At 31.9% G+C, this 22,379-nt stretch overlaps 1 protein-coding gene across 1 annotated transcript; it reads right to left on the bottom strand.

Annotated features, from left to right (window-relative positions):
* Positions 1-7,014: 7,014 nt before the first annotated feature.
* Positions 7,015-8,487, bottom strand: LOC139860159 (uncharacterized). Its single transcript, XM_071848932.1, has 3 exons — positions 7,554-8,487; positions 7,213-7,271; positions 7,015-7,068 (listed from the first exon to the last, which is right to left on the bottom strand). Exons 1-3 carry the CDS (start codon positions 8,485-8,487, stop codon positions 7,015-7,017), a joined length of 1,047 nt encoding a protein of 348 aa, XP_071705033.1.
* Positions 8,488-22,379: the final 13,892 nt, after the last annotated feature.

Raw genomic sequence — 22,379 nt, 5'->3', positions numbered from 1 at the left:
GCACCTATTTTATTGTTACCTGATGGAATGGAAGATTTTGTTATCTACTGCGACGCATCAAGAATGGGTTTTGGGTGTGTTTTTATACAACGGAAGAAGGTGATTTCATATGCTTCTCGACAACTCAAAATTCATGAACAAAACTACACCACACATGATCTGGAATTGGGCGCCGTTGTTTTTGCATTAAACATGTGGAGACATTATCTATATGGGGTCAAGTTTATTGTATACACCGACCACAAAAGTCTCCAACATATTTTAAATCAAAAGCAACTAAATATGAGGCAGCGTAGGTGGGTTGAGCTGTTAAATGATTATGATTGTGAAATCCGTTACCACCCGAGGAAAGCGAATGTGGTAGCCGATGCCTCGAGTCGAAAGGAAAGAGAACCTATTCGAGTAAAAGCTATGAACATGATTATTCATACTAATCTTACTACTCGAATAAAAGAGGCACAACAGGAGGTTTTGAAGGAAGGAATTTTTGGAAAGGAAATACCCAAAGGATTAGAAAAATAGCTTAATATTCGGGAAGATGGAACCAGGTATTTAGCTAAAAGAATTTGGGTACCAAAGAATGGGGATTTGAGGAAAGTGGTACTAGATGAAGCACATAAAACCAGATATTCAATACATCCCGGAGCGGGGAAAATGTACCAAGACCTCAAGAGAAACTTTTGGTGGCCAGGAATGAAGGCCGATATAGCCACATATGTAGGAGCATGTTTGACTTGTTCTAAAGTCAAAGCTGAACATCAGAAACCATCGGGTCTACTCCAACAACCTGAAATCCCAGAATGGAAATGGGAAAACATTACCATGGATTTCATTGCTAAGTTACCAAGAACCGCAGGTGGTTATGATATGATTTGGGTAATAGTCGATGGTCTTACTAAGTCAGCACACTTTCTGCCAATAAAAGAAGAGGATGGTATAGAGAAATTAGCATGATTATACCTGAAAGAAGTTGTTTCAAGACATGGTATACCAATCTCTATTATCTCTGATCGTGATAGCAGATTTACTTCCAGATTCTGGCAGGCATTACACTAAGCGTTGGGAACTCGTCTAGATTTAAGTACTGCCTATCATCCATAAAGTGATGGGCAGAGTGAAAGGACGATTCAGACACTCGAAGGCATGCTACGAGCATGTGTTATTGATTTTGGAAGCAGTTGGGATCGACATCTACCGTTAGCTGAGTTATTCTACAACAACAGCTACCATTCTAGTATTGAGGCGGCACCATTCGAGGCACATTATGGTAGGAAGTGCAGGTCTCCGATTTGTTGGAGTGATGTGGGGGATAAACAGATTACAGGTCCAGAAATTATCCAAAAAACCACCGATAAAATCATTCAGATTCAGCAACGATTGAAAACAGCCCGGAGTCGACAAAAGAGCTATGCAGATGTTAGGAGAAAACCTTTAGAGTTTGAGGAGGGTGATATGGTTATGCTTAAGGTATCACCTTGGAAAGGTGTTAGTCGTTTTGGAAAGCGGGGGAAATTGAGCCCAAGATACATTGGGCCATTCAAGATTGAAAAACGCATTGGGCCGGTGGCCTATCGACTTGAGCTACCTCCACAATTAGAAAGGATTCACAACACCTTTCATGTTTTGAACCTGAAGAAATGCCTAGCTACTGAAGATCTCATTATCCCTTTAGATGAAATTAAGATTGACGAGAAACTAAATTTCATCAAAGAACCCGTCGAAATTATGGATAGTGAGGTCAAACGACTCAAACAAAGTAAGATACCAATCGTTAAGGTTCGATGGAATGCTCATAGAGGACCTGAATTTACTTGAGAATGAGAAGACCAAATGAAGCTGAAGTACCCACATTTGTTTCCCGATATCGCACGTTAACTAGGTACAATTCTAAATTTCGGGATGAAATTTAATTTAACGGGTGTGTAATGTAACGACCCGGATTTTTCCGCTAATATATAGAAGATTAATATTTATATAATTAATGTTTCCAACATGTTAAGCAATCAAACTCATTAAGATTTGGTTATTTGAAATGAATTTTATACAAATGTTTGGCCACCCAGTTTGTCTGACGATTCACGAACGTCATAACTCGAAATAATTATATAATGATGTATATATGGATATATATATATATACTTATGATTTGATAAAATGATATTTAAGTATCTCATTAAATATAATAACAATTGGTTATATACATAAAATGAGATTACTAACTTAAAGACTTCAAGATTATATATATATATATATATATATATATATATATATATATATATATATATATATATATATATATATATATATATATATATATATATAACGATTAACGTTGTAATAACTTCTAAATTAAAATGTATGTATATGTATTGTATTAATATGTATTAATACACTTTTGAAGGACTTAAACATATATACTAACATACTTATACTCAACAAAGATAGCTATACTCATAATCTCATTCAATTCCATCAAGAATTCTATTCGTATTCATTCGGTATTTACACTCGTATCATACCCAGCTTCCATACTTAAATACTATGTGTATATACTAATATGAAATACCAATTATAGCCTCCTTAGAAGCCCTATGAGTCACAAGACAAGGATAAACATGATGGAGACTTGTGGGAACCAACATTTAACTTCTAGTTTGCATTATTATGCTATATTCCAAATTTTGATAAAGTCTCTTAACCATATGCATGAACCATGACTTTTAACACTCTTTTTACTTATTCATATCAGCTATTTAACTTACCTTCACTCTCATAATACTCACACACAAGAACTTCAAGTATTCTCTCCATTTCTTACTCTTTAAACACTCTTTAAACACACATACTTCAAGTACTAGAAAATCTTCATTCACTTTGATCATAAACTAGCTTCAAGAACACTTTGTTAAATCATCTACTCCTCTTTATCAAGGTAAGAATCATATATAAGCTTTGGTTCAATTCATATACTTATAACTATCTTAATTCAAGATAGAAATCTTATTCGAACTTTTGTTCATTCTATGATTCTACTCCAAGGATTGCAAGCCATCAAGGATATCTTTGATCACAAGATTATCATCTTATTTTCTCAGCAACTTTGTTCATTTAATTTGAGGTAGTCACCGTATTCATAATCTTTTTCGATTCATATCCATATAGCTATCTTATTACGAGTTTATAACTTACAACAACAAGAACATAGTTTAGATTAATTCTAAACTTGTTCACAAACAAATTTAATCCTTCTAACTTGACTTTTAAAATACTTCAACACATGTATTATGACAGTATGTCAAGCTAACATAAGGATATAAAACTTGTAAACACGAAGAACACCTTAAAACTGAACATACGCCGTCATAGATCATCGGAGGCAGTTTTGGGTTTAATTTTAAAAAACCTATCTTAAACTTTGAATTAAAAGATTTCCTTTGGTGAAAAATCTTATTTTATATGGATATGAAATATATCCAAAATCCATCGTTAAACTCTAAGTGGAAGTATGTTTTTCAAAAGGGTCATCAAGATGTCGTTCTTACGACGGATATGACTATCTTCTCTTATTTGACACCTAAGCTGTATTTTAGACTATAAACTTATACTTTTTCTGTTAATATTAATAATTTTTAGTTCAATACGAAACCATGGCAACTCGAATCACTCAAAACGGATTTGTAATGAAGAAATTATGGGTAAAACAAAATTGGATATTTTTGCTTGTTTTTAGCTACGGTTTTGATTAATAAAAATGGATGCTAACCTTATCCTAGCTAACTTACCTTGTATCCTACATGTATTTATACATGTATTGTTCCCGAACTTATGGAAATACAATTTATAATAGTCGTGATTAAGTTCTACGACAATATATTATAGTCTTAATAAAGATCGTAAGGCACCATATGTATATATATATATGACTTGATCACCGTGGATCCGTATACAGCGTTTTGACATATCATTTAGATTTCTTCTATATATATTATTGGAACGAACTATAAGACACCATTGGCAGTAATTTCGAGTTAGCTGTGGGTCGAAGTGGATTCCAAAATATTATATACTTTGAGTTGTGATCGAGCCTGAGACATGTATACAATGGGTCGCGGATTGCTTCAGACAATATACATATTATGTGTCTTATTATATTAAGATAATATATTATAGTGTTAGTGAATTCTAACACAATATACGCATTTATATTTATATATATATTTATACTGTTGGACTATTGGACTATTGGACTACGAATGTTGGACTACTAACAATGGACAATAAAAATTATCACAAGTATCATAAGTATGGAATATTAATTTTATATATATATATATATATATATATATATATATATATATATATATATATATATATATATATCTTGACACAAGAATATTATTATTAGGTTCGTGAATTTGTCAAAAGGCCAAGTCTTATCACCATCTATTCGGAAATCATCACAAGTGAGTTATAGTCCCATTTTTACTATCTAAATTATTTTGGGATGAGAATACATGCAAATTTATAAATGTTTTACAAAATAAGCACAAGTTCATGAAACTACATTCTACGACTGTTTTGTTATACCGGATATCTGTACTTATTATTATTATGCTTGGTAACCTAAGAATTAGTGAAAAACACTAATTGACGCGAATTCTAAAGGTAGATCTACGGGCACCAACCACCCCCATTTTCGAATAGTGGAAATGCTTTAGTACTTCGAAGGGTTCTTGTCATACATTTGAATAGTGGAATGTATGATGCCAGATATCTTAAGCGCTCTATGTTAAGGTCGGTTACCAGGTGACTCATCGTATGAATGATTTTTGCAGTTGTAATGATCCTGCGCATTTAATTAAATGAAATCTTGTGGCTTATTAAATGTTATGATTATTATATAGAAATTAAACCTATGACTCACCAATATTTTTGTTGACGTTTTAAGCATGTTTATTCTCAGGTGAATATTAAAAATGCTTCCGCTGTCGTATGCCAACCCAAGGTCAAGATTTGGAGTCGGTATAATTGTTTATATTGTTTAAACTTGCATTCGGAGTATTTGTTGTAATATATTTGATCATATTGTAATGGGTTGTGTAAAAACTTATTTATTTGAGGAGATTGTCTTTGATAGACAATCTAAATTATGTCATTAAGACCTTTATTGAATAATAAAGGTTATAGTAGTTTTTAAAAACGAATGCAAGATTTGAAAAACGTCTCATATAGAGGTCAAACCTCGCAAAGAAACCAATTAATATGAAACGTTTATAATTAATATGAACGGGGCATTTCAGGACCCGTTCCCGAGGAACCCCCTGCTAATGCCACTAAGAGCATCCGAGATGCTTGGACTAAGCACACGGATGACTCCATAGAGGTAGCATGCCTCATGTTAGCCACCATGATTCCAGACTTGCAAAAGGACCTGGAGCATCATGATGCCTTTGAGATGCTTAAGCAGCTAAAGGAAATGTTCCAACAACAAGCTAGGCAACAACGCTTTGAAACTGTCAGAGCGTTACACGCATATAAGATAGCAGAGGGGACATCTGTACGCTCTTATGTTCTAAAAATGAAGAGCTACATAGATCAACTTGAGAGGCTTGGATCTTCCATTGGTCCTGAGTTGGCAATAGACTTGATCCTCAACTCACTACCAAAGTCATATGATCAGTTCATCTTGAACTACAATATGAACAATTGGGAGAAATCTATCTCAGGGTTGCATTTAATGCTTAAGACTGCCGAGAAGATTATTCCATCCAAAACCTCTGAAGTACTCATGATTCGGGAAGGAAAAATCAAGAAGCCACAAGCCAAAGGCAATGGTAAATGCAAACCTAAGAGTCAAGGCAACTACAAAGGCAAAAAGTTTGTCCCAAAGGATTCTGTCAAGAAGAAAGAAAAACCTGCCAAAGATGCCACTTGTTTCCATTGTGGAGAAATTGGTCATTGGAAGCGAAACTGCCCGACTTACCTTGCAGAGTTGAAAAATACAAAGGCTAGCAATGCCAGCACCTCAGGTATCTATATGATAGAACTATTTGCTTTCTCTAGTAATTCATGGGTATTTGATACTGGTTGTGGAACTCACATTTGTAATAATATGCAGGGAGTAAGAAAGATTAAGAAGCTGAAACCAGGCGATTTGGTATTGCATGTTGGCAACGGAGCACATGTTGCGGTCGTAGTAATAGGCATTTATGAACTTTATTACCAAATGGCTTGTATTTAATATTAAATAATTGTTATTATGTACCTAGTTTAACTAGGAACATTATTTCAGCTGCATGATTGTATGAATATGGTTACTAGTATGCTTTTCCAAATGGTAATATTTCGGTTTTCAATAAAGATATTTTTTTTATTTTGAGGCACGCCCTCACAATGGAATATATGAAGTTGACATACAAGATTCATCCAATAATAATTCTATGTATAACATAAACACCAAAAGATCCAAGCATGACTTGAATCAAACTTATCTATGGCATTGTCGTCTTGGTCACATAAACAAGAAATGCATAACCAAACTCCAATCTGATGGAATTTTAAAATCAACTAACTCTGAGTCATTTGATGTATGTGAATCATGTTTAAGCGAGAAGATGACAAAGGCACCTTTCTCCGGTTCTGAAGAAACAGTAAAGGATCTTTTGGGACTTATACATTTCGATGTATGCGGTCCTTTTAGAACTATGTCAAAAAATGGTGAAAGATACTTCATTACATTTACTGATGATTTTAGTAGATTTGGTTATGTTTACTTATTGAAACATAAACATGAGGCATTTGAAATGTTCAAGGTATTTCAAAATGAGGTTCAAAATTAGCTAGGCAAAACGATAAAGGTTCTTCGATCGAATCGAGGAGGTGAGTACTTGTGTCAAGAGTTTGACGATCATCTAAAGAATTGTGGAATTATTTCACAATGCACTCCACCCGGAACACCACAACATAATGGTGTTTATGAGAGGAGGAATCGAACCCTACTTGATATGGTTTGATCTATGATGAATCAAACTTCACTTCCTCCATCTTTCTGGACCTATGCCTTATTATCTGTTGCTCGCATATTAAATATGGTACCAACCAAAAAGGTAAATAAGACACCATATGAGTTATGGTATGGAAAGGTTCCAAATTTATCTTATTTGAAAGTTTGGGGTTGTGAAGCTCATGTTCGACAAGAAACTTCCAACAAACTTGATCCCAACTACTATCTTTAGATAGCTTAAAAACAGATAACAAACTAACACAGTATTCTGGTACAACCAGAACATCATGAAGTATGATATTATTTGATAATTTCAAATTTCCCACTTTAATGACTTTAGCTTGAGTTCCATTTGGATGACCAACGGTTAAATTTAGTTAAGAAATATCAACCAAATTAATTAATCCAGTTTCAGATACAGTCATGTGTTGATTTGCTCCAGAATCAATTATCCAACCTTGGCTTTTATTTTTCATTTTATCATTAATGTGACTATTGAAGAATCTTTTAAAATTAGTATTAAAGAACACATTATGATTTACAAAAGTACCTGCCATGTTGGCACTAGCATCAACAGGAGATGCATTGTCATTAATCAAACTTAGAAGCTTCATCAATTGTTCGTGTGTTAGACTTGCAGGAGCAGAATTCACATTTGCAGAATCATCCTTATTAGACACACTATTATTAGAATAAGATCTATTTCCAGAATTTACATTGTTTTGATTTCCACTAACCCTTCTTCTGAAGGATGGTGGATAACCAATAATCTCAAAACATCTATCAATAGTGTGACCCAGCTTATTGCATTTTTTACATTTTAAGGTTTGGTTTTGATTTCCGTTATAATTATTATTGTTTTGATAATTTCCAGAATTATTACCAGCCTTATTAAATGTATTATTAGATTGAGCCACAAATGTATTAGCCCGAGTTTTACTAATTTTATCATTTGAGATTCCTTTATGTGATTCTTCTCTTGAAATAATAGCATAAGCTTCTTTAACATCTAGAACAGAATCTCTCAACAAGATTTTACTTCTAACAGTAGTATATTCATCACTTAAGCCCATTAAAAACTGCATCAATTTCATCATTTTCTTATGCTCTTTGTGTGATGTAGCTGCTTCACAAGAACAAGCAGTTGCACCACAAGTAAAATCTGGTGAGGACACCATTGCATCATACTGTTTCCACAAAGTATTAAGTTTATGATAATACTCAGAAAGAGTACTATCATTTTGTTTAAGTGTATTGATTTGTTGATGCAAGTTAAAGATAGCAGAAGTATCAATCTTATCATTTGTTTCTTTAAGTTCATTCCATACCTCAGTAGCATTAGTTGAAAATATTTGACCACAATACAGATCTTTAGTAATAGACCCAAGAATCCAGGATAGTACAACAGAGTTGCATCTATCCCATTGAGAGGCAAGAACCTCATCAGTTTTACTTCTTAAAACAGAACCATTAATAAATTCCATTTTATTTTTAGTAGAAAGAGCCAATTTCATTGACCTACTCCAAATGTTATAATTTTCTGTTCCTTTTAATTTGATTGAAGTTATTGGTGTTCAATTTGTGTCATTAGAATGAAGATAAAGTGGATCACTAAAATCCAATTTATTAATCTGTGTAGCAGAAGTACCATCAACCATTTTAACACACAAAACAAGACAAACAAATAAGCAGTAATATATCAAAAAGAGTAACAAACACAATTAATCAATTAACTAATCTGAACTGTGCTTGATCAGGTTTTCACAAGTTTCAAGAACTTGGATCAAGAGTTGGGCACAGTGATTAATTAATTTGTAAATTGCAAATCAGATAATCAACAACACACATATAATAAACAGTAAAGCAAATAGGAAAGCCAAATAATATGAATAAACGCGAGACTCCCCTTTGAAGATCAAGAGAAACCAGAGAAACAGAAGAAACAATCAGCGAAAGACTTCAATTGAGAGGTAGAAACCCTAACCCTAATTTGAGAAAATTAGGGTTTCAATATCAATCACCACCCACAACACACAGGTCGTTAATCGAACCCAAATAAAACCCTCTTGACCTCGAAGAAGCCTTTAAACAATAGCTACAAACACTGGATCACGAACAAACCCTAGAACTTCAATTGCAACACAATTAAGAGCGTATCTGCTCTGATACCATGAAAACTTAATACAAACGAACAATAATCTTCACTAATCAATCAGAAACACGATTACACAACAAAGAATCAATCCAGAAATCACAATCTACCAAAATTAACACTATTAACTCTATACTCACATCAAACGAGTATACAAGAATAAAGAAAACACTTAATCAATAACACAAGATGTGTATTGATCTCTCAAACACAAAATAGAAATCTGGAGAATAAGAAGATTGATCAGAGATTGATTAATCGATAGCTGATCAATATAGAATGAGAATGTTAACCCTAATTAGGAAGATAGGGTCTTCTTATATATTGCTCGACTTGTAGGCTTGTACCACTAGTTGGGCTTGTATCAGTAGTTGGGCTTGTCTAATAAGCTTGATAAAAGAATTTTAGCCCAATCCAGAATAATTTAATCTTCAAAGACACCTTCTATTATAAGCAATAATAATATAATCTTCAAATGTAATCCAAAGCAATCTTGAATAAAATCCAGACTGCAACTCTTCAAGTAAGCTGCTACTCAGCAACCAAGAGCATCATCCTTGAAAAACTTGTTACATTTCTAGAAAACACCACAAATAAGAAATAATAAAACAATATTATTCAAAATAAGTTTGAATGATATATCATTTTGAACATTCCCCCTCAAACTTATTTTGAAATAAGTCAATCAATCCCAATTGAGAAACCAATTGTTCATGTTGACCTACACTTAACCCTTTGGTTAAGATATCTGCAAGTTGGTCACTAGAACTAACTTTTAAAGTTTTGATGATACCTGTAGCAACCTTATACCTTATATAATGAACATCAATTTCAAAATGCTTTGTCCTTTCATGAAAAACAGGGTTTGCTACAAGTTGTAAAGCTGAACTATTATCACAAAAAATATTAATTGGCAGTTCAACAGCGATATTTAGTTCAGAAAGCAAGTTTTTAATCCAAATAATTTCACAGGCTGTAGAACCCATAGCCCTATATTCAGCTTCTGCTGAAGACCTGGAGATTGTAGCCTGCTTTTTACTTTTCCAAGTTACCAAAGAATCACAAAAATAAACCAAGTATCATGTAACAGATTTTTTGTCAAGCTTGAACTTAGCATAGTCAGAGTCACTGAAAGCATGCAACTTAAGTGAATTACTTTTAACAATCTGAACTCCTTTTTCCAGGAGCTCCTTTCAAATATCTCAAAACCTTAAAAGCCAAACTGAAATGTGACTGCAATGGAGCATGCATATATTGACTTAAAACTTGCACAGAATAAGCAATATCAGGCCTAGTAAGAGTTAAATAAATTAATCTTCCTACCAGTTTTTGATACTCAGTAATATTTTTGAGTAAACCATCTTTGCAACTTGGATTACATTCAACACACACATTAGACTCAATAGGAGTGCCTATAGGTTTACACCCAAGCATTCCATAATCATTTAATAGCTCAAGACAATACTTTCTTTGATTCATGCAGATACCAGAATCATTAGGTAGAATTTCAATTCCCAGAAAGTATTTCAAAACACCAAGGTCTTTTATCATAAATTTAGTTTTAAGAAAAGCTTTAAACTTGTCAATTTCTTTAACATTGTTACCAGTTATAACAATATCATCAACATAAACAAGCAAAGCTATAAACACAACATCATTTGACTTAACATATAAAGAATGATCACTAACACTTTGTTTAAAGCCATGCTCCACCAAAGCAGAATTTAATTTAAAATTCCACTGCCTTGGGGCTTGCTTTAATCCATATAAAGACTTTGTTAACTTGCAAACTTTAGTATCATTACATGAAAAATAACCTTCAGGTAATTTCATGTACACCTCTTCATGTAAGTCTCCATAAAGAAAAGCATTATTAATATCCAACTGATAAAGAGTCCAATTATTTTGAACAGTTAATGTAATAATACATCTAACTGTTACTTGTTTCACAACAGGAGAAAAGGTTTCATCATAATCAATTCCCTCCTTTTGACTATATTCCTTTGCAACAAGTCTAGCTTTATACCTCTTAATCTCTCCATTTGATTTATATTTAATCCTATAAACCCATTTATTACCAATAGGTTTCCTATCATGAGGAAGATCGGTAATAATCCATGTATTATTCCTATTAAGAACTTTCATTTCTTGATTCATAGCCTCAACCCAGTTACTATCCTTAGAAGCTTCAAAATAGGTTTTAGGTTCACAAGATTTGTTCAAATTAGAGGTAAAACATCTATTTTCAGTGTTAAGAAAAGAATAATTAACAACTCTCTCAATACCATACTTGAGTTTTCCTTCAACTAAAAAATCATCAAATTTCTTTGGAAAAACAAATTCCCTGGTAGACCTCCTGACAGATTGAATGTGTGCAGGACTAGTGTGAATATTTGTAAAATTATTGCCCTCAGGAGATGATATATTATCCATGGGAGTTGCAGAAGTACTTTGACCATCACTAGGACCACTTTCATTACTAGGAGATGAATCATCTCTTGTAATGTTATTATCTCTAGTGGAGCCTGTAGTACCACTACCATCACCATCATATTCAGCTCTCCCTTCATCATTGGAACTTAAGATGTTTTGGTTTGTTGAAAAAATTTGATCAAACAAATACAAATTATTTTTATCAGAAGTATCAGCATTAAAATTCAGATCAACAGATTCAGATTTCAAAGGGAAAATGTTTTCATAAAATTTTACATCTCTAGAAAACAGAATACTTTTATTTTCCAAATTTAACAATTTGTAACCTTTTTGAACATTACCAAAACCAATCAAAACACACTTGTAAGATCTACTAGAAAACTTATTTTCAGAATTTAAAACAGTTGCATAACATAAACATCCAAAACTCCTTAAATAGCAAGCAGTTAAAATGCAATCACTCCACATATTTAAAGGTAACCCCCCTTGAAACATAAGAGCACTTGCTACATTAAGAAAGTGTCTATATTTCCTTTCTACAATGCCATTTTGTTGAGGAGTATATGAACAAGAAGTTTGATGCACCACACCTTTTGCTTTTAAAAAATTATTCATTCTGTTGTTCACAAATTCAGTTCCATTATCACTTCTTAAGACTTTGACATTTTTATTAAACTGATTTTTAATTAAGTTGATTACAGCTAAAACATTATCAAAGGTTTCTTCTTTAGTTTTCAACAAAAAAAAAATCCACACAGCCCTTGAAAAATAATCAACAACAGTTAAAATATATTTATACCCTTCATTACTTTGAATTCTAAAAGGATCCCAAAGGTCTAAATGCAACAAATCATTTAACTCTTGTGATTTATGATCACTAAGAGGAAAGGGTTCCCTGGTTTGTTTTGCCTTATGGCAGATATCACAGGGTCAATTTTCTTTAAAATCTTTTAAATTCAGTTTTTGTTTTAAAACCTTTAAGACTTGATCAGATAGATGACCAAGTCATGGATGCCAAAGTTGAGCTGTAACATGATGAACACATACATTACAAGACATACCCAAATTATTCAAATTTTGCTCATCAAACATGTAAAGACCTCCAGACTAGCTACCAGTCCCTACAGTTGTCATTGTTCTCAAGTCCTGAATAAAACATTTATGTTCATCAAAGCTAATAGTAGACTATCTTTAGATAGCTTAAAAATAGATAACAAACTAACACGGTATTCTGGTACTACCAGAACATCATGAAGTATGATATTATTTGATAATTTCAAATTTCCCACTTTAATGACTTTAGCTTGAGTTCCATTTGGATGACCAACAATTAAATTTAGTTTAGAAATATCAACCAAATCAATTAATCCAGGTTCAGATACAGTCATGTGTTGATTTGCTCCAGAATTAACTTGGCTTTTATTTTTCATTTTATCATTAATGTGACTATTGAAGAATCTTTTAAAATTAGTATTAAAGAACACATTATGATTTACAAAAGTACCTGCCATGTTGGCACTGGCATCAACAGGAGATGCATTGTCATTAATCAAAATTAGAAGCTTCATCAATTGTTCCTGTGTTAGACTTGTAGGAGTAGAATTCACATTTGCAGAATCATCCTTATCAGACACACTATTATTAGAATAAGATCTATTTTCAGAATTCACATTGTTTTGATTTCCACTAACCCTTCTTCTGAAGGATGGTGGATAACCAATAATCTCAAAACATCTATCAATAGTGTCACCCAACTTATTGCATTTTTTACATTTTAAGGTTTGGTTTTGATTTCCGTTATAATTATTATTGTTTTGATAATTTCCAGAATTATTACCAGCCTTATTAAATGTATTATTAGATTGAGCCACAAATGCATTAGCCTGAGTTTACTAATTTTATCAATTGAGATTCCTTTATGTGATTCTTCTCTTGAAATAATAGCATAAGCTTCTTTAACATCTAGAACAGAATCTCTCAACAAGATATTACTTCTAAAAGTAGTATATTCATCACCTAAGCCCATTAAAAACTGCATCAATTTCATCATTTTCTTATGCTCTTTGTGTGATGTAGCTGCGATAAACTGCTTATTTGTTTGTCTCAACAAGATATTACTGCTTATTTGTTTGTCTTGTTTTGTGTGTCCACAACTCATACCTTCTATTCTTTCTTCCGCAATTCATACTTTAAAGCATTCGTTAATATGCTCCATCCAGTACTGATTCTTGATATACTCCTAACTTTCATATCTGTCTTTCTTCTTTTTCATCTACCACCGGAAGAATCTATTTACTTCTACTATACTCTTAGGGTTATAGTGTTTTTAGTTCTCCCGTGTCTTTATATTGCTATATGCATCGATATATATATATATGGTTTGTAGTTTCTGGGTTGTTGTTGGGTTTTATATCTTCCCTTATATTTCAAAGTCCTTGTTTCTGTTTTTCTATAATCATTATCATCCACAGTTAATACTCTCTTCTATTTGCTACGGTTCATACTCCTATTTCTATTTCGGAGATTCATTCTTTTGATTTCTCTTCCCGACTTTAAATCAAGCGAATAATGGTCCAGAATTCGTAGGTATGAATTTCGGAATGAACAAAATCAATGTTCTAAGAAGGAAATTGTAATAGCACGATCTTGATTTTTCAAATTACCAGAATATCCTGGAAAAGACCGAATCATCAAGAAAAATATTTTCTTGATATGTTTAGAGGTTAAATAGAATACAAGAGTCATGTAACATGGCACATGATTGTAGTGACCCGAACTTTTCCATGTTTATATATATTAAATGAAATTGTTATTTACATGATTAAGTGTTTCCAACATGTTAAGCAATCAAACTTGTTAAGACTTGATTAATTGAAATAGGTTACATATAGACAATTGACCACCCAAGTTGACCGGTGATTCACGAACGTTAAAACTTGTAAAAACTATATGATGACATATATATGATTATATATATAATTAACATAATATTATGATAAGTAAGTATCTCATTAGGTATTTTAACAATGAGTTATATACATAAAAATGAGACTATTGAATTTAAGAAACTCGAAAACGATATATATAACGATTATCGTTATATCAACGTCTTACTAAGTACATATGAATCATATTAAGATATTGATACACTATGTTTAATCATGATAAAGGATAAGTAAACATGTCATTAAGTGTATTAACAATGAACTACATATGTAAAAATAAGACTACTAACTTAATGATTTCGAAACGAGACATATATGTAACGATTATCGTTGTAACGACATTTAACAGTATATATATCATACTAAGATATATTATATATCATAATATCATGATAATGTAACAATTTAACATCACTTTAGATATAATAAACATTGGGTTAACAACATTTAACATGATCGTTAACTTAAAGGTTTCAAATCAACATTTACATGTAACGACTAACGATGACTTAACGACTCAGTTAAAATGTATATACATGTAGTGTTTTAATATGTATTCATACACTTTTGAAAGACTTCAAGACACTTATCAAAATACTTCTACTTAACAAAAATGCTTACAATTACATCCTCGTTCAGTTTCATCAACAATTATACTCGTATGCACCCGTATTCGTACTCGTACAATACACAGCTTCTAAATGTATGTACTATTGGTATATATACTCTAATGATCAGCTCTTAGTAGCCCATGTGAGTCACCTAACACATGTGGGAACCATCATTTGGCAACTAGCATGAAATATCTCATAAAATTACAAAAATATTAGTAATCATTCATGACTTATTTACATGAAACCAAAATTACATATCCTTTATATCTAATCCATATACCAACCACCAAAAACACCTACAAACACTTTCATTCTTCAATTTTCTTCATCTAATTGATCTCTCTCAAGTTCCATCTTCAAGTTCTAAGTGTTCTTCATAAATTCTACAAGTTCTAGTTTCATAAAATCAAGAATACTTCCAAGTTTACTAGCTCACTTCCAATCTTGTAAAGTGATCATCCAACCTCAAGAAATCCTTATTGTTTACAGTAATATATCATTCTAAATCAAGGTAATACTCATATATAAACTTTGATTCAATTCCTATAACTATAACTATCTTAATTCGAGTGATAATCTTACTTGAACTTGTTTTCGTGTTATGATTCTACTTCAAGAACTTTCAAGCCATCCAAGATCCTTTGAAGCTAGATCATTTCTTGTCACTTCTAGTAGGTTTACCTACTAAAATTTAGGTAGTAATGATGTTCATAACATCATTCAATTCATACATATAAAACTATCTTATTCGAAGATTTGAACATGTAATCACTAGAACATAGTTTAGTTAATTCTAAACTTGTTCGCAAACAAAAGTTAATCCTTCTAACTTGACTTTTAAAATCAACTAAACACATGTTATATATCTATATGATATGCTAACTTAATGATTTAAAACCGAAAAACACGAAAAACACTGTAAAACCGGATATACGCCGTCGTAGTAACACCGCGGGCTGTTTTGGGTTAGTTAATTAAAAACTATGATAAACTTTGATTTAAAAGTTGTTCTTCTTTGAAAATGATTTTTCGTATAAACATGAAACTATATCCAAAAATCATGGTTAAACTCAAAGTGGAAGTATGTTTTCCAAAATGGTCATCTAGACGTCGTTCTTTCGACTGAAATGACTACCTTTACAAAAATGACTTGTAACTTATTTTTTGACTATAAACCTATAATTTTTATGTTTATATTCAGAAAATAGAGATCAATATGAAACCATAGCAATTTTATTCACTCAAATCGGATTTAAAACGAAGAAGTTATGGGTAAAACAAGATTGGATATTTTTTGATTGTTGTAGCTACGGGAAATATTGTAACAATTCTATAAAAATTATATCCTAGCTAACTTATATTGTATTATACATGCATTCTAATGTAATCTTGGGATACCATAGACACGTATGCAAATGTTTTGACATATCATATCGACCCATGTATATATATTATTTGGAACAACCATAGAAACTGTATATGCAGTAATGTTGGAGTTAGCTATACAGTGTTGTGGTTGATTCCAAAAATATATATATATATACTTTGAGTTGTGATTTGATTCAAGATAATATATATCGATTTATTTCTGTACATCTAACTGTGGACAACTAGTTGTAGGTTACTAACGAGGACAGCTGACTTAATAAATTTAAAACAGTAAAACGTATTAAAAATGTTGTAAATATATTTTAAACATACTTTGATATATATGTACATATTTGTTATAGGTTCGTGAATCGACCAGTGGCCAAGTCTTACTTCCCGACGAAGTAAAAATCTGTGAAAGTGAGTTATAGTCCCACTTTTAAAATCTAATATTTTGGGATCAGAATACATGCAATTTTATAAATGTTTTACGAAATAGACACAAGTAAATGAAACTACATTATATGGGTGAATGATCGAAGCTGAATATGCCCCTTTTGCTTGGTAGCCTAAGAATTAGTAAACCAATCTACTAATTGACGCGAATCCTAAAGATAGATCTATTGGGCCTAACGAACCCCATCCAAAGTACCGGATGCTTTAGTACTTCAAATTCATTTTTATCATGTCCGATGGATTTCCCGAAATGATTAGGGATATTCTTATATGCATCTTGTTAATGTCGGTTACCAGGTGTTCACCATATGAATGAATTTTATCTCTATGTATGGGATGTATATTGAAATATGAAATCTTGTGGTCTATTATTATGATTTGATAATATATAGGTTAAACCTATAACTCACCAACATTTTTGTTGACGTTTTAAGCATGTTTATTCTCAGGTGATTATTAAGAGCTTCCGCGGTTGCATACTAAAATAAGGACAAGATTTGGAGTTCATGCTTGTATGATATTATGTAAAAACTGCATTCAAGAAACTTATTTTTGATGTAATATATTCTTATTGTAAACCATTATGTAATGGTCGTGTATAAACGGTATATTTTAGATTATCATTATTTGATAATCTACGTAATGCTTTTTAAAACTTTATTGATAAAATAAAGGTTATGGTTGTTTTTAAAAATGAATGCAGTCTTTGAAAAACATCTCATATAGAGGTCAAAACCTATCGACGAAATCAATTAATATGGAACATTTATAATCAATATGAACGGGACATTTCAGTTGGTATCCGAGCGTTGGTCTTAGAGAACCAGAAAATTGCATTAGTGTGTCTTATCGAGTTTGTTAGGATGCATTAGTGAGTCTGGACTTCGACCGTGTTTTTCTTCAAAAACGATTGCTTAACATTTTTTTTGTTGGAAACTATATATATTATTAACATGTAAATATTATGTGATATATTAATCTCTTAACGTGTTTGATATTGTGTGATAGATGTCTACCTCTAGTACAAATCCCATTGATTCACCTAATAATAATGAAGAGTCAAATATATTTTGGGAAGATTCACAAATTCCCGAAGAGGAACCGGAAGAGGAGGAACCGGAAGAGGAGGAACCGGAAGAAGAGGAACCAGAAGAGGAGGAATTGGAAGAGGAGGAACCAGAAGAAGAAGAGGTTCCGGAGGAAGAAATATTGATACCTATAGTAAATTGATTAAATAAAAGAAAATCCTCAACCAACGGACCAAAGTTAATAATGGTCAATGGTGTTTCCGCCGAGGAAGCAAAATATTGGGAAGATTACCAATTTTCCAATGAATCGGATCCCGATGAGGATTCCGATGATGTTATAGAAATTACCTCGACCCAATTTAATAAAGCGAAAGAAAATAATAAGGGAAAAGGTATAAAAATAGAGAAACCCGATTCCAACCCCGTTGAACTTTATATGTATCGGCAACATCCGTATTTCCTAAAATGTAACAATGACCCGGGAACCTATAAACCACCAGGTTTTTCTAAAAAATTATGGAAAACGACGGCTCGTATTAGAGGAACACCATATATTCCTAGAAAATTAGGAAAACGAACCAAGTCCGAAGAAGAAGAAACCAGTGATTCAGATTAGAGGGTTGTAATCATGTTGTGTATTATATGTATTGTAGTGTGCTTGTACTTTTATGTTCTATGTAAAAATTGCTTGTATTGTTTGTTATTACGAATCTAATCCTTGTCTATTTTACAGTATAAAAATGAAATGGACGTTAAGGGTAGACAACCGAATATTTTAGAAGACCTACCAGAGGATATGATTGAGGAAATCTTGTCTAGAGTCAGTCAAAATTCATCAGCACATTTAGTTATGGAGAAATTAACTTGTCAAACTTTTGAAAGACTTTCCAGAAATGCCTTAGTTTATAAAAGGATTTCCATTGATATGTGGGGTATATCACATTGGGGAGACCGTATGTTACGCCATGTTTTCTTTAAAGCATTAAATGCGGGGAACCCAAATGCAATTTTACGCTGCGGGTTAAGAACCTATTTTGACTCAACATATCCCAACATAGGATTTCGTGAATTAGAAAGAGCTTCTAACATGCAACATAAAGAAGCATGTTATGCTTACGGGTTAGTGACGTTCGCTTCTTACCAAAGTGAGAAAAAGAACATCGGATTGCAGCTTTTAAATAAGACCTTCCCACAAGTGACGGATTCAGTAGTTGGGATGAGAAACAAGGTTTTTAGATTATTACGGGGCTGTTGGACATTACGAAACCCTCGTCCTTTTAACGACATTACAACATGCTGCCTAGGCAATGGTCATAACGGTTATTTTCCACAAGACCAAGGATGGGAAGTCATCTTAGTAAAACCAGAATGCATGACTTGTTTCTGTACTTATGAATTACATGTCTTTATTTCCTTTGTTGAACAACTTGCGTATTAACTAGATTTATCTTCAAAACTGTCCTGTATCATAGTTTACTATATTTCATGTTATATGTAATATAGCGAAGTTGTAAGTTTGAAGAATATTTATATGTGATATATTATTATAATCAGTTTTTCATATGGAATTGTAGTAGTTGAATTGTATATTAGCTACCAAGTATGAACTTAACGGGTAGGTAGTACCCGAATTTAAACTTATAAAACGCTAATATGAAGAAAAAGCTTTTATAAATGAGTTTATATTATGCTACAAAATACTATTGACTACTCTTAATATTCTGTATGATTAACTCGATTCAGTCGGCTATTTTGAAGGAAATGGCAAAGACTACTAAACACACCATGAATATGAGCGAAGAGGAATTTCGTACCTTTCTTGCTGCAAACATAGCCGCAGTACAGGCTGCGCTACATACCAACAATAACTCTGAATCTAGCAATGCAGCTAACGGCGTAAGAAATCGTGTAGGATGCTCCTACAAAGAATTCACTGCCTGCAAACCTTTGTAATTTGAAGGAACCGAAGGACCAATTGGATTGAAACGGTGGACCGAGAAAGTCGAATCGGTGTTTTCCATAAGTAAGTGTACCGAAGAAGACAAAGTTAAGTACGCTACACATACCTTCACAGGTACTGCGTTAACGTGGTGGAACACCTATCTTGAACAGGTAGGACAAAATGCTGCTTACGCACTACCGTGGTCGGCATTCAAGCAATTGATGAACGAGCAGTACTGTCCTAGAAACGAGGTCAATAAACTCAAGGCAGAACTTAGAGAGTTACGAACACAAGGGTTTGACGTTACCACATATGAACGATGATTCACAGATGAAAGGACCCGTCCTAATCCATCCGGACAAAGTCCATATCGATTATAAACGATTCACAACAGTTGATTACATCGCGAGGTACTTGACCTCTATATGATACATTTTACAAACATTGCATTCGTTTTTAAAAGACAAACTTTCATTTACATTGAAAGTTGACGGCATGCATACTATTTCATAATATATCAAACTATAATTGACTAAATAATAATCTTGATGAACTCAACGACTCGAATGCAACGTCTTTTGAAATATGTCATGAATAACTCCAAGTAATATGTCTAAGATGAGCAAATGCACAGCGGAAGATTTCTTTCATACCTGAGAATAAACATGCTTTCAAGTGTCAACCAAAAGGTTGGTGAGTTCATTAGTTTAACATAAATAATCATTTCATAACTTTAATAGACCACAAGATTTCATAATTCCATTTCTCATAAACATACGTCCCATGCATAGAGACAAAAAAATCATTCATATGGATTGAACACCTGGTAATCGACATTCACAATATGTATATAAGAATATCCCCATCATTCCGGGATCCTCCTTCGGACATAATATAAATTTTGAAGTACTAAAGCATCCGGTACTTTGGATGGGGCTTGTTGGGCCCGATAGATCTATCTTTAGAGTTCGCGTCAATTAGGGTGTCTGTTCCCTAATTCTTAGATTACCAGACTTAATAAAAAGGGGCATATTCAGTTTCGATCATTCAACCATATAATGTAGTTTCGATTACTTGTGTCTATTCCGTAAAACATTTATAAAAGAGCATGTATTCTCAGTCCCAAAAATATATATTGCAAAAGCATTTAAAAAGGGATTAATGAAACTCACCATACTGTATTTCGTAGTAAAAATACATATAACGTCATTTAACAAGTGCAAGGTTGGCCTCAGATTCACGAACCTATATCATTTGTGTACTTATTAATATACATAATTGTAATCGAACAAATTTATTTATTATATCTTAATTTACATATTATATATATTTAAATTGTGTATATATTCAAAATGATTAATATTTATATAAATATATTAATATATCTATATTTATATATATAATTGTTTAGTGTTATTTTTAAGAATCAATAGTTTGTGATATGCAAATATTTACATAAATAATATTAATAGGTTTGATATATAAAAATAATTATTATCTATACATTCAGTTATATTACCATATATATATATCTATCTATATGTTTAGTATTTGATTTAAAGTTTAATAATTTGTTATATATAAGTACTTATATAAAATGTTATTATGTTTGATATATGATTATAAAGCTAGTATATATATATATATATATATATATATATATATATATATATATATATATATATTAAATATATTCTATATACATTATTTATCGATTAAAAATGATAGTTATGATAATATTAATGATAATAATGAAAACAAGGATATTACATATTTTAAATATGTTATTAATACTAATAAAAAATGATACTAATACTAATATTATTGAAAATAATAATAAATTTTATCCTAGTTCTTATATTTGTAATAATAACATTTATAATACTTAACAATATTGATATTGATAATGCTAGTAATAAATGATGTTCATAACACTTGGTAATAATAACAATACTAACAATAATAATAACGACTAAAATAATAATAATTATAATAATAATAGATATAAAAATAAGAGGTCATACCCTTTTGAATCGTTTTTATAAAAAGATTTTCGGAGACCGGGCTCGAACCCGAGACCTCTCGCTCACACGAACCAACACTTAACCATCACACCATCCTAGCTTTTCTCTAATTAAATCCACCCTTAATTTGATTTAACCCTCCCTTTCTAATTCTTTTTTTTTCTTCATCATCATCTTCACAACCAAAGCAACCCAGAATCAAACCAAATTGATAATCAATCCTCTAAACGTTTTTAAAGCTTTCAACCCAAGTATAATCGAAACCTATAACTCTTAAAAAAAAAAAATGTAAGACTGCTACAGCAGTCGCTGAATAGAAGAAAGAAAAAAAATTTGACTATTGCATTTGAGGAAGTTATAGAACATATTTACAACACGAAATGTTTTTCAAATCACTCCTGTAAACTTTATCAA

Source organism: Rutidosis leptorrhynchoides, chromosome 7, assembly GCF_046630445.1.
Source record: "Rutidosis leptorrhynchoides isolate AG116_Rl617_1_P2 chromosome 7, CSIRO_AGI_Rlap_v1, whole genome shotgun sequence".
In the NCBI taxonomy this organism is placed as follows: Eukaryota; Viridiplantae; Streptophyta; class Magnoliopsida; order Asterales; family Asteraceae; genus Rutidosis; species Rutidosis leptorrhynchoides.
Note: the sequence above shows the minus strand (reverse complement) of the source record. Positions and strands in the feature narration are given on the sequence as shown.

Coding starts and splice junctions, on each gene's coding strand:
- LOC139860159 (XM_071848932.1), bottom strand. CDS start 8,487: ATGGAATTTATTAATGGTTCTGTTTTAAGAAGTAAAACTGATGAGGTT. Junction 7,272..7,553: donor TGCTAGTGCCAACATGGCAG/GTACTTTTGTAA, acceptor TGGTTGTACCAG/AATACTGTGTTAGTTTGTTA. Junction 7,069..7,212: donor AAGATAGTAGTTGGGATCAA/GTTTGTTGGAAG, acceptor TGCGAGCAACAG/ATAATAAGGCATAGGTCCAG.